The sequence below is a fragment of the Miniopterus natalensis genome, chromosome 8 (assembly GCF_054644295.1).
Source record: "Miniopterus natalensis isolate mMinNat1 chromosome 8, mMinNat1.hap1, whole genome shotgun sequence".
Taxonomy (NCBI): Eukaryota; Metazoa; Chordata; class Mammalia; order Chiroptera; family Miniopteridae; genus Miniopterus; species Miniopterus natalensis.
Window position 1 is genome coordinate 43,164,014 of NC_142088.1, and position 13,517 is coordinate 43,177,530.

Sequence of the window (13,517 nt, forward strand, 5' to 3'; positions counted from 1 at the left end):
GGATCAAGATGTCACTTTACGAAATGAGAGTTACAATCTGGCTTTTTCTTTAAAATTTCAGGCAGCCCCCAAAGAAACCTCTTGCCTGTCTCTGTCAAAGCTTCTAGATATTAATGGATACAGATTCTATGAGCTACACACTTCACACCAAAGAAATATTTTTAAATTATTCAGTGAAAAGAGCTCAGAGAGTTTTAGTTACTGTTCAGGGACCATCAGAAGAAGAATTGAACAATTTACCACATGGGCCAGGTCACATGGTCCTAGCTCCCAAATTGCTTTTTCCTTCAGTAAGAAAAAATTTTAAAACCTAGATGGGGGGGCAGGGGAGCCCATAAAAAATCTCTGAACGTTTTCTTTTTTAAAATTTAAATATGTCTTTATTGGTTTCAGAGAGAGAAGGGAGAGGGAGAGAGAGATAGAAACATCAGTGATGAGAGAGGCATTGATCAGCTGCCTCTTGCACGCCCCCTACTGGGGATCGAGCCCACAACTCAGGCATGTGTCCTGACCGGCAATCGAACCGCGATCTTCTGGATCCTAGGCTGATGCTCAACCGCTGAGCCAGGCCGGCCAGTTTTCTGATTCCCCTTTTTCATTTAGGCAACAAAGTGGAATATCTTCAAACGAAAACTGAAACAAACTACCAACTTCGAAAACCCAATCTACGCAGAGGTAATTTTTAACAACTTTTCTTAGCACTGGCATTCCTTCTTAGCAATAACTTGCTTGGCTAAATTGGATATACAATCAGAATATTCTGAGCAAACTGGCAAAGGTTCGTCTTCTTTACACAAAACTGTTTCCCGTCACGTTGGGGGAATCAATGGCTAATTCATGTTTCCTTGTGGTCTCAGATGGAGGGTGAGCAAAAGGAAAGTGCTGCTGGGGCTCCTCCTCTGCCCCCGTCCCCTTCTCCCCCTACTAAAGCTCAAACGAAAAGGACCCCAGCTCCTGCCTATTCTGCGACAGAAGACACTTTTAAAGACACAGCAACCCTTGTTAAAGAAGACTCCGAGATATAGCTGTGCTACAGTTATTTAGGGAATAATCAGAAACACACTTTTGCACATGTATTTTTTACAAACAGATGAAAAAAAGTTAACGCTCAGTACTTTATTAAAAAAGTATATTTTTTCCCCTGTTCACCTGTAGTTGGAAGTGTCTGGAAACTATGCCTGTGTGTCTTTTTTCTTTTTTCTTTTTACTTAATGCCATCTCATATTTTTACAAATAATTATCACAATGTACTATGTGTATATCTTTGCACTGAACAGCTCTATCTAAAGGTAATGCTATAAATATATTGTACATTTGTAAATTCGGGAAAGATGATCACATCATTAAATTTGCTAATGAAACTACCTGCTGAACTGGTTGGTGGTCATCACCATAAATGATCCAACAGGGAAAGGAATTGACTTGGGGTCCTTAGCAGGTCTAAAGAGGAGGCACCACTCGTGTTCCCTGTAGAATTACCCAGGAAGGGAATCCAGGTCCCACTCTTGGGTTTGTTTTTACACATCAGCACTTAATTAATGTTCAATATCACAAGTAACCTGATTAATAGGTATATTGATAGAGGGCACTGTGTGTTGTACAGACAGCTGGGTGGATTTGACTATAGACACCTCAGATGATGCAGAAGTTGGAAAGCGCGATTCAGTTTCACCCTTCTGAGTATTTGCATTGTCTCACCAGAACACTGTTCCATGAGTATCTCACTAGTTGCCAAGGCAACATTTTTATTTGTAATATCTGTGAAAAAAAATCCCACATCATTAAGTACAAGTTAGTTTGTAAAGAGTTTTTTCTAATTGAATGACCTGTTTCACTTGATGGACCACTGGGCGATTCACGTCCTTGCCTCACATCCCAGGTGGTCAGCTACCCTGGAAACTGGAGCTCAGTAGCTGAGTTATTAAAACCAAATCTGTGTCTTCATAAAGCTCGGTGAGAAATGAATAGTGGTTAAGCAGAGCCTCAAATATGTTTTTGTTTCTGTGTGCGAAAATATCACTATAATAGCTATTTATTTCCTAAGTTGAACATGAATAGAAAGGGAAACTGTTCTTATTGAGCCTTTTTTTAAGGTCCTTTGGCTAAATCATACATTTATATCAGTGAACTGTAGAGTCCAGCTCTTCTCTTGAGTAATGGTATAGTCTCTACAGCCAGTACCATGGCAGGAATATTCAATTTTCATAAGTAGCATTCCTGGTCCTCTGTGCTGATATATTGCACATTTTAAAAACAATGAATGAATGAATGAATGAATGAATGAATGAATGGATGGATGGATGAATGAATGAAACATGTACTACTGATTATTTTATTCCTGAGTTCTCAGAGTATTTGTTGCTCACATTTTGAGTGCTCATTGTAATTACTTTGAAATGTATTTTGATTAGAAAAGCAAATGGAAATGATGCTGCTGAAAAATTTCTAATAAATGTGTATTTTATCAGACTTCTTTTGTGCACTTCTTAAGCCTGGGTCATGAATTTTGCATAGATTTTGCTGTGCAGAGAGCTTGAGGCGTTGAGTGCTGGGGAACCCAGGAAAGGGTTCAAGCAGAGGCAGAAGGATTTCCAGAGCATTCAGCCCTAGCAGGCCCAGCAGGGTGATCTCAGAAAGAAGAGTAAACCAACTTACGAGAGGCTTCCTCTAGCTTCCCACCTGAACTCTCTGGTGGGCAGCCCCTTTAACTGTCTTGCCTTTCAAAGTCAAGTTCCATTGCCTTTTTCTTATACCCTAGGCCCCAAACCAGGGTCCCCATTTTGGATCTAATGGTTCTACCCACTGCAGAGGGTTGTGGTAATGGTCATAGCTGGAGAAGGTTTGATTCAGAACTGGGATTCAGCTTCAGGGGTGTATTTTGATGTCTTAACTCTGGGGTGTGAGGGCCGTGTCAGAAACTGTATACTGAGAGTGAAAGGCAGCTGAGAGATCCTGTGCTTGAAAATGGTTGCAACTCCCAGCTTTGTTATTATTCTGGAGAACTTCTTTTATGAGAGTTTCCTGCTTAAGTTCATTTCAGGGTCTACCCCAGGAAGGAGTCGGAAGGCCTGCTGCTGTGGTCCCTTCCTCTGGCACGGGATTGGAGTGTGAGAGCCACGGGCCGGCCCCTGGTTGGCTCTCCCAGTGAGGACTGTGCCCTGCCTGGAGCTCCTTAGCCACAGCAGCTGTCCAGTTCTGCCAGGGGGAGAACAGGGCACTATTTAGGGGACTGAAAAGCTGATGCTGCTTATCATTCCATCACACGAAGCAGGAGCAATTTTACTAGCAGACGTGTATTCTACTGCACACTGTAAAATCACAGCCACAGCCGATATGGCCACAGAGAGCAGTCACACCAACTAGTCACCTGCTTCCAGGGTTTCCTGATGACCATTTTTTTCCTATTCGCTCACCCAGTCACACACATACTTACTGTGTTCTACCAGCACTCAGTTGCAGACAAACATAATTTTCCATTGTTTGAAAGTTAAACTTGAATTTATTTTTAATTGGGGTAAAATACATGTTATCTGTAGCCTCATTTTGTTTTTGTTTTTCAAGATGCCCTTAGAAGGCTGCTTATGATTACTTCTCCACATGGGTCTAGGCTCTGATGTTTAGGGGGCAAAGCCACCAAAGTTAATACCTTAAGTAAATGGCCATCAAATCCGGGTTTACAAGTCAAATTTTGGATTTTGGAACGTGACCTAGAGTTGGAGTCAGGGCTCTTAACTAGCTGGCTGACCTTGTGCAAACTGCCAGCTTCTCTAAACTTTTTTTTTTAACCTTAAAAAAATGGCAATAATAAACTCTATAGGGCTCTCATGAGGATAATATTTATTCATTCACTCAATAAATGTTGAGTGAGCATCTACTAGGTACCAGGGAATACTACTGAACAGTAATAGCTAAAATTTACTGAGCTCTTTACATGAAGTATCTCTTTAATCCTTCTAGGAGCCTCATATAGGAAGTACTATTTTTACCACTTTACAGATTAAAAAACAGAGATAACATAGAAAGATTCTTTGTAAATTATAAAATAAAGCACAACATGACATGTTTCAGCCCAAGATCGCGACCTAGGAAAGATTCCCCTTTATTTTCTCATTTTAATTCTGTGGCTTCCTAGGGACCTATCTGCCTAGCAACAACAATAATAATGGCAGGTATTTATTCACTATTTCTTATGTGCCAAGACCTCTTCTCAGCACTTTGCAAGTATTTTAACTCATTTAATCGTCCCAACAACTCCATGAAGTAGATCATCATCATCATCATCACCATCCCCATTTTACATATGAGGAAACTGAAGTAAGGGAAGTTAAATAACTTGCACAAGGCCTCACAGCTATTAGGTGTTGGATCTAGGACCCTACCTTAGGCCGGTCCCTGGTGTGCACTCCCTGCCACATTGAGTTCTAACAGGTGGGCAAGGAAATCTCCCGCCCTCACCCACGCAGACCCACTCCCTCTCCGTCCCTGTTCTACTCTGCTCTTACTAGCAAGAGCAGCAGCTTCCTACGCCTAAAGCCTTTCTTAACTGCCATCAGAATGTCCTGTACAAAGGAAGCCTTCAGTGAGTCATATTTTATTTAGAGCAGAGAAATTAATTCTGGCCCACATGCATTACTATCGTGCCTCCAGTTAACATGAATGCAATGGAATAAAAGCCCTTGGAGGAGGGCACTTCAGTCGCACAAGGGACCTCCCTGTGCTAGACTGGCTCTGGGGGCTCTTTCCCCAGTTGGGTGCTGGCTTCTCCAGCTATGAATGACCAAGCCAGCCCCGGCTAGCTGTGCCGCCAGCATTAACTTTTCCTTTGCACGGGTTGTTAGTATTTAAATATATAACTAGCCAATGCCTTGGTTTATTCTGTGGAGAAATAAATCTGCCAGGACAGGCTGATTCTTAGTGGTCTGCCTCCTGTTGTGCCCAATCACGCAAGATTCTTGTTCCTGGGAAACAAAACAGAAAATTGTGAAAGGGAGCTCCGATGATTTTTTTCTGAGCTCTGCTTCAAAACGGAAGGTACAAACAGCTCAGTTGGCTAACCTACCCGAATGTTTATTTGTAATTTCCTGGGCAGGTCTCTCTTTAGTCACTCTCACAGACCTTCCAAGGTCCCACCTCCATTCTAAGTCTTGTCACACATTATAATAGTCCTCCCAGGATCTCACTGTGTGGGTATATCGGGGGGCAGTGGTAAGCTTTCACTCCTATATCCATGGCCCCTAACACTGCACCTGCCACTTAACAGGTGCTGAATAAACATTAACTAAGTAAATAAATACAGTCATGCAACGATTGACACTGGGGATATGTTCTGAGAAATTCATTGTCAGGCGATTTCGTCATTGTGTGAACATCACAGAATGCACTTACACAAACCTAGATGGGGTAGCCTGTTGCTCCTGGGCTGCAAGCCTGCACAGCATATTACGGTACAAACACGAAATTAAATCAAGCACAAGAGAAAATGATGCAATAAGGAGACACGGGGAAGATGTATGGTGGCTGCTGGTGTATCACAGCGGACTTACAGCAAATTTTTTTTTTTATAAGTAAAAAGAGTACACTCCAAATAATGACAAAAACTATAGTATAGTAAATACATAAACCAGTAATGCAGCCATTTATTATTATTAACAACTACTATGTACTGTCCATAGTTGTATGTGCTACTTTTATGTGACTGGCGTGCAGTAGGTTCGTCTACACCAGTGTCACCACAAACACGTGAGTAATGTGGCAGTGTCACCACAAACACGTGAGTAATGTGTGGCGCTATGATGTTAGGATGGCTGCGATGTTACCAGGCCATCGGAAACTTTCAGCTTTATTATAATCTTCCAGGACTACATTGTTATGTGGCTCATGACTGTAAAAAATACTTTAAGGCTAAGGCAAGAATGAAATCCTCTCGATGAGCCTGGAGCCTGCAGAGAGAGGTGACGATGTCAGGGGCACACATTTCCCCGGCTCTCCTCGGGGCTCAGGGCGTAGTGCATGTGATGCCATTCTCGTCACCACAGGCACCATTTAAATTCATATCTTGACTTTTTTCTTCTGAGCTCCTGGGAACTCCTGGGGTTTATAAAGGCTTTTCATGGAATAGAATGGTCAAATGTTGTTTAAAAGACACCTGAGGAGTTAGCGTCACGCCATTCCAGAAAGGCTGCTGAGAGGAAAGGAGCCATTGCTGAAAGTCCACCTGGATGCAGATGGCCAAGCTCCACCTCCCGTGTCACTTAATCCCTAAAACTTACCAGCGATCCTACAGAACAGGACTGCTGAGAGCCACTCACGAAGCCACTCTGGGTCTGGCCTTTTGAGCCCAGAGCTGACGTCCACCAAGCAGTCGGCATGCGACGTTCTGTGCATAGTACTGGTCTTGGTTCCTCTTTAAGTGTCTCTGCTGTTTCTTTAACTCAGTGACTAGTGCATGTGTGTCTCATACTGGGTCGCAAAAAGAATTTATGTAGTTTAAAATTTTTGGTATAAAATACGCCAATTATTTCGATTTCAGGTAATAGCTTTCAAGTGAATTAATCACTCTAAATGTTTTATTTCAAGATGGAACTATCTATACAAGGACTCACTCGTCTGACAATGACTGGTTCTTGAGGCTTCAACGAGGCTTGAGAAAACCTCTCATTAATTAGATCCATGGAGGCTGCGGCCAGAAAGATAGCCCTGGTTCACATATGACCCACAGTTCCCAGCCTTCCTGCCTCTTCTACCCTCCCTTCAACTTGGAGAAAATGTGGGGTCTCTTGAGAGTCAGTGAGTTCAGAAGACAGGAAAGGGAACTACAGCCCGGGGCCATTGAACCCAGGTTTTTGATCCCATCTGCGGTGGGTGCCGGGAGTTGGGGAGCTCTGGCTTCCAGTTGACCAAGCCCAGGGGTGAAGACATGGACTCAGGCATCAGAGAGCCTGGCTTGGAATCCTAGTTTCATTACTTAACCAGCATATTCTTGGGTCGTGTTATTTAATCTCTAGGCACCTCAGGTTTTTCACTGAGTAAAATGGGGACGGGACAGTAGCAGGCCTCTGGGCGAGGATGGAAACGAATGAGGTGATGCGCAGAACGTAGCTCCATGAGGACAGTGACTGTTTTTATTTGTGCTGTAGCCCCAGTGCTCACTGATCCCGGTGCGCGAGTACTGCTGAATAAGCGATGCAGGTAAACCGCTCAGCCCAGGGCCTGGAGCCCCGCCTGAGGCCCTCCCCACCTGAACGTCCGCGGGCGCGCTCCTGGGAGGGCCGAAGCGGTCAGCCCTCGCGCTTGATCCTGAGTTGATGTGGCTGCCTGCCTTCTACGGCTCAGCCAGAGGACAGACAGATCTCTGCAGGGCGTCTGTGGGATGGGGCAGCAGGTCTAATGCCGGTGCCCGGGTCCTGCTCAGGAGTAGGCCAGCCTGAGAGGGGGGACTGGCTGAGGGATTTCAAACAGCGGGAGTCTTGGAATGCTTGAGGGGGGCATTAGGTCCTGGGGGAGGGGTGCGTAGGAGAGATGGCCCGAAGCCAAACACACAACGTGCTTGGTTTGTTTTAGGAACTTTCCCAGGACCAGCCCTGGGCCCAGGAAGGGAGAAAGATGTTTCCTTTTTTTTTTCTTTTTTCTATATTCCCCTCCCTCTTGGTTGTGTGGCTTCTGTAGCCAAATCACTGAACAGAGCCGACGACACTTAGCTGTACAGCTGAGTCACACTGGGTTCAGTGGGCTCTTGCCACTGGAGAGGGACCAGAACTGCCATTTGACACATTGATTCCATGAGAAATTTATTTTCAGTTCCAAACATATGATTAATGGGATAGGTCTCAGAATGAGGCCCATTCTGTACCCCGTCCTGGATTTGTCCAGACAAATCAGGGCTTGTTTTTTGGGGGGGAGGAGGGCATTGGGGAATTCTGTTTGCATGATAAAGACCTGGCAGGCCCCCAGGAGAGTGAAGGCAGCCCTGACAGTCAGCCCCACAGCAGGAAATGAATTCTTTGATAAATTGGAGGGGTGCAAACCAGACGCCAAAGACACACCTGCTCCTTAACATTCTAGAAAGTGTCCTAGTAGGAGAACTCACTTGGAAAGCAAATGAGGACACACCAGCTAGTCTGGAGGCTCACTGAGTTCCAGCAGCAAGAATATCCTGAGAGTGACCATCTGAGCTTTCTTTTTAAAAATAAAAATAAAAAAATATTTATTGATTTTAGAGAGAGGAAAGGAGAGGGAGAGAGAGAAATAGAAACATCAGTGATGAGAGAGTCATTAATCAGCTGCAGCCTGCAACCCGGGCATGAGCCCTGACCGGGAATCGAACCCTGATCGCCTGGATCCTAGGTTGATGCTCAACCTCTGAGCTATCCCCGGCCGGGCTCAGCTTTCATGTTCTCTCCCAGCCGGGCTCCTAAAGGGCCCTGGCACACGCCTGGGGAAATGGGCAAAGAAGGCCAAGGAAAGATGCGTAACACTTTGGGTATTAAAGAAACCCAGAGAAGGAAGTCCTTTCTAAGGTATCCCATCAAAGATTTATCATGCGGGTGGGCGGGGACCTCTCCACTGGGACAGCGGGTACTGGGGCCTGTCAGGGCTGGGAAGGGGGGATGACGGGCAGATCACTCTTCAGCACTGGAGGACTGATCTGGCCACCTGAAGGGGTGAGGGTGCTGGAGAGAGGCCATGGGTCCCTGCAGTCTCCCGGCTGCCTGAAGGACCCAGAGCCTCACCCACCCAGCTTGAGTGCAGACTGGGCTCCTATCAGAAATGGAACTACTCTGATAAAGAGGCCTCTGGAATACACTGCTTTTGAAATGTGGGGATTTACCCATGGATTTCAGCTTGGTGTCTCCTCCCACCTCCCCTCTAACGAGGAAGAGAAAAGAAGGGAATGAGGAGCAGGTCGAGGGGTGAAAATGTTAATGGACCAACAGGTTACATAAAGCAGAACTGTGTCCAGTTGGCTCCTGATGCCCTTTGTCAGCCGCAGCAAACTAATTTGACAGAGTTTTACCTGAAGGGCAGCCAGATCACTTCCCACTGCCTCCTTCCCCTCTTCTGCCTTTAGTAAGAATGCTAGGAATTGTTGCCAAAGGATCAGAAAAAAAGAAATGGGACATTAGGGGGTTCACCCGATGCAGCAGAGCTCCCCACACACTGTGTGGACAGTGTGTGTCTCTAGAGCATTGCCGTTCCCTTTTACAGGCTATAAAAAATTAAATTATCTTTACGAAGCATGCCTGCATGTCCTGATTAATCCCAATAATGGAGGCTGAGTGGGAAAATTGCATAAGAGAAGTTAAAACGTATGCTCTAAACCTAAAATTAACAAGGGATTTCGACCCTGCCCACACCTTTGCCCCCACCCCATCAAGGAGAATTGTCAGAAAAAAGCCACTTGTGTCCACTGCCCAGTGGAGGCTCTAAGGCCCTGTGGCGACTCAATTGACCTTCAGGGAGAGACAAAGGGCACAGGCCAAGCATATGTCCCTCAATCAAGAGTTAGCTGTGGCCTACAGGGGTGGCAGAAGATCTTAAAGCTCCAGTGCTGGCGTGATCCTGTGTGCCCCGGAGAAGGTCATTTGTGGTCCCTGGGTTCACTTTTCCCATCTAAAAAATGTGACTCCTAATACCTGTCCCGATCTCAAAAAAGAGATAAAGTGCGAGAAACATTAAAAGGTGTTGAAGGCTCAGAGAAGGTTTTTGGGAAGGGTGGTGCCTAAGAACCAGCAGGTGCATAGCGTCTGTTTCGTACCAAAGGCAAGGTCAGGCATCAAAACCAGGAGGAGAGCGAGGGGCTGGGAGCTGGAGAATGTTGTTGGAAGGGTGTGAGTGGCAGGGCCCGGGAGGGCTTCTATTTTATTCCTGTTGGTATGGTCGTCATGCTCCATCTGACAGTAAGGCCACCTCTTCCCGGTTCTGCTCTAGCAGATAAAATATAGTCTTTGCCCCGTCTCCCGCCCCACATCCATGACTGCATCCTTGTGGCAAAAGCTTGAAATCCGTTGCTCACCAATATCAAAGCAAAGACATATCCAAAATGTGGATTCCTCTCAAAGGGTGCCAGGAATTTTGAATACGGGTGTAATTCATCTTCTAAACAGGTTTTTTTTGTTTTGTTTCTTCACCATTCAGCTGTTTGTATTAGATTTGGTTTGACAGTCAGTTCAGGCTTTATTTAAATTTGTCCCTTGCTCCATGGGCAGCTTGGGTTGGTCCATCGGTACCTGCTGGGCGCCTGCCCCCGTCCCCAGAGTGGCAGGGACAGGGAGCCTTACGCTCGTCCACGCCTTGGAAAAGCAATGGGTAATGATGCAAAGTTCTTTTTTATAATTATGTTTAGCCAGCACATTCTCCAAACTCATTGTCACATCTTGTTATAGAGACGCGCCTGCCTCCCAGGTGCCTCCCTCCAGGCCCATCTCCGGGGCGCAGGCAAACAAAGGAAGGAGTATGGCAGCCAACGTGATTACTGGGACCCGAGTGACAGGATGGAGAGGCTGTAAGGAAACGATACGCACAATTAGCGGCCTGGCAAGTTTACAGACATTACTCATTAAGCCTCCCCGTGGTTTCCCTGAATACGCCGATGGGGGCTTTGTAGCGAACTTGAGCTTTTTATACATCTTAGTGGCAATGAAAATGGAGCAACGGCGGTTGATTGACAGAACCGAGTGGTGCCCATTTATCCACCCCGAAGCTTTTGTCCGAGAGGAGGTGGAAATGTCTTCAGCACTTAGTGGCCCCAGCTCCTCCTTGAGACCCCAGCCCCCTTTCTCTCTCTTCTGAAAAGTGCTTTGGCTCCAGCACAAGAAGGTCAGTGGGAGAAACTAAGTGAAGGTCAGACCACTTTTTCTTTCTCCTCTATTTTTTGTTAGTCATGGTTAGTGGCTGAATTTTTAAAAAGATCCAAAAGCATGAAGTGGGAGACGGGAGTTCTCTTATTTGCATATTCATGTCAGACCTGTGCTGCCAGCACTCGGCGATTTCAAAGGGTGTTGCCAAGAGCCCAGCTTTGAGAGGCCTCAGCGTGTAGGGGGCCCCTGGGGCCCCTGCGTGAGGCTTTGCAAGATGGGAACACCCTGCCACGCCCCTTCTTTCTGCGGCTCCCTCGGCTTCCCCAAGTAGAATGAACAACAGCTTCTCCAAGTGGCTGGCTTCACCCATCCACGCTCCTTTCTCCAGAAGACATCTGAGCACAGTGAGCTGTGGGGGCAGGAGATGGGCAAAACTTTGGAGATGGGGGTTATTTGCCTTTAGTGCCTTGGAGTATTTCTGATCACCTTTTAAAAAAATTACATTTATCGCCTGGCTGGGCATGGCTCAGTGGTTAAGCATCCACCTAGGATCCAGGTTCGATTCCCTGTCAGGGCACATGCCCGGGTTGTGGGCTCAGTCCCCAGTGGGGGCCGTGCAGGAGGCAGCCGATCAGTGACTCTCTCATTATTGATGTTTCTCTCTCTCTCTCTCTCTCTCTCTCTCTCTCTCCCTTTCTCTCTCTGAAATCAATAAAGATATATTTTAAAAAAATACATTTATCATTGGTTGTTTGTGATCTATGTTATACTGGGTTATCCTAGGTACTAGCAGTGGTGGGGCTGGGGATGGTTTTTCATGAGACAGCGGGGACCTGTTCTTTGATGGTGAACTAGAGCCATGTTGGATTTAGATGGTCTAAAAGGAAGAATTCTCCACTAGGAAAAGCTATTAAACAAAGAAACGAGTTTTTTGCAAAACATGGTGGATTCTGATCCAGAAGTGCTACTTCTTAGAGGTAGAGGGACAGATGATGTTCCTTCCCAATGAGATAGGCCAGAACTGCAGGACCCTTACTGGGAATCCCAAGGATTTTGTGAGCATCAGGCGCCCCCTTGTGTCCAAGTGGCAGCACTGGGCTTGCATGCTTTAATTCTGACCCAAACTGAGCACAGGTGCAGCAGTAAGGAGCAGGAATCTCACTTAATTTCACTTGTTCCTTGGGGCCAGGGGATGTTGGGGGAAGTAATAGAAGTAGGAAGGGAGCCAGATTCGGGATGTGGCTTGTCTAGTCTCCTGGAAGCCTCGGTGTCCTGCCCCCAGACCACTGGGAGTAAAAGCCAACACAATGCCCATGGCCTCTTTACTCCCTGAGTGTCACTATAAGGAGACCATGTCTATATAGTGGAGAGAGGCTGGATGTGGAAATTAAAGATACTAGCGCTCAACCCTAATTTAGCCACTAGCAGACAGTGTTACCTTGCACTAAACACAATCTTTTTGATAGTAGCATTTTCCCCATGGCAGCAGGAATAAATGTATTCTGGGTTACTGTGAGGATGAGATGCATCGGCCCTTTGCCTCTTGCCTGTTCCTCAACCAAAATGTGAAATAGCTTCCTAGATCCAATTCTTTTGACACAGAATGATACAGGCTGGCTTCATGAATATGCTATTTCTGTCTATAAAAATATTATAAAGGTTTGTGGGGTTTTTTGTGGGATTTTGTGCTGGCCTCATTGATTTTAAACAGTAAATCTCTCTAAAACTTGACCCTGGAATAGCTCGCACAACCATTTCCAGTTGAGATGTGGCCATTTGCTTTTTGACAATTAAGAGAAAGAGCTGAGCTTTCAAGCCTGTGCTGTCTGCAGTCAAATGAGGTGATCCACCTGCTAATGGGCTGCCCTGGAGTTGCCAGCACAGGCCCTCCAATGGTGACAGTCATGAATAGATTTTTCCTAGTGACTCACTCCAATGTAACATCAAAATATTTTCCTAACAAGTTTCAAACGTTTTTAGATTCTACTTTTCTCTTGTTTTTATTTGGGGCAACTTTCTGTCACAGAAGAGTTCAGGTGGATTGGAAAATACTCTTCTGCCCTCTGTTTTTACTAAAGAGGGAGAAAAAGAGGAATTGGTGGTAGCCTAGGTGATAGAGTTAAATGTGAAAATATTTTACTGACTCACTTCTCTTACTGGAGCCTTAACTACTTAAAAGAAAGGGGAGCAAATCAGAACACATGAATAGACCACTTTGAAAACTTGCCTTGTGTGTGGGGAAGGGGCCGCAGGGCACCCACCAGTGTCTGATGCACCAGGACTGAGTTCCAGGTCAGTCAGGGGTGTGTGTGTGTGTGTGTGTGTGTGTGTGTGTGTGTGTGTGTGTGTGTGTGTCTTTGGGCGTGACACTCAACCTCTCCCAAATCCCTAGTTTTCTCTTCTGTAAAGTGAGGCATCATAATAGCACCTACCAAAAGATTGAGAAAATGATATCCCATAATACATTACGGAGCACATTCACGTAAAAAGTGTTCAATAAGTGGTACATCTACTATTATTCATTCACACTTTCTGCATTAACTTATTTTGGGTCCGTAATGTACCTGTTGCAAGCTTCCTTGGCAACTTACAGAAATACAGGTGGCCTTACTTCACTTCCTGCTGAAATTGAAGAGCAGTTGCTACTTTAACCACCTCGGGATGGGATGAGGAGGGAGGTCTTAAGCAATCTCGCAGCAGGACATTCTGCCAGCCCTCAGC

At 45.7% G+C, this 13,517-nt stretch overlaps 1 protein-coding gene across 1 annotated transcript in view; it reads left to right on the forward strand.

Annotated features, from left to right (window-relative positions):
* LRP2 (LDL receptor related protein 2) overlaps positions 1-1,025 on the forward strand; it is a 181,232-nt gene extending 180,207 nt beyond the window's left edge. Inside the window, exons 78-79 of the mRNA XM_087819423.1 lie at positions 604-675; positions 858-1,025. Coding sequence (XP_087675549.1) covers positions 604-675; positions 858-1,025 — 240 coding nt within the window. The remainder of the gene's footprint in view (positions 1-603; positions 676-857) is intronic.
* Positions 1,026-13,517: the final 12,492 nt, after the last annotated feature.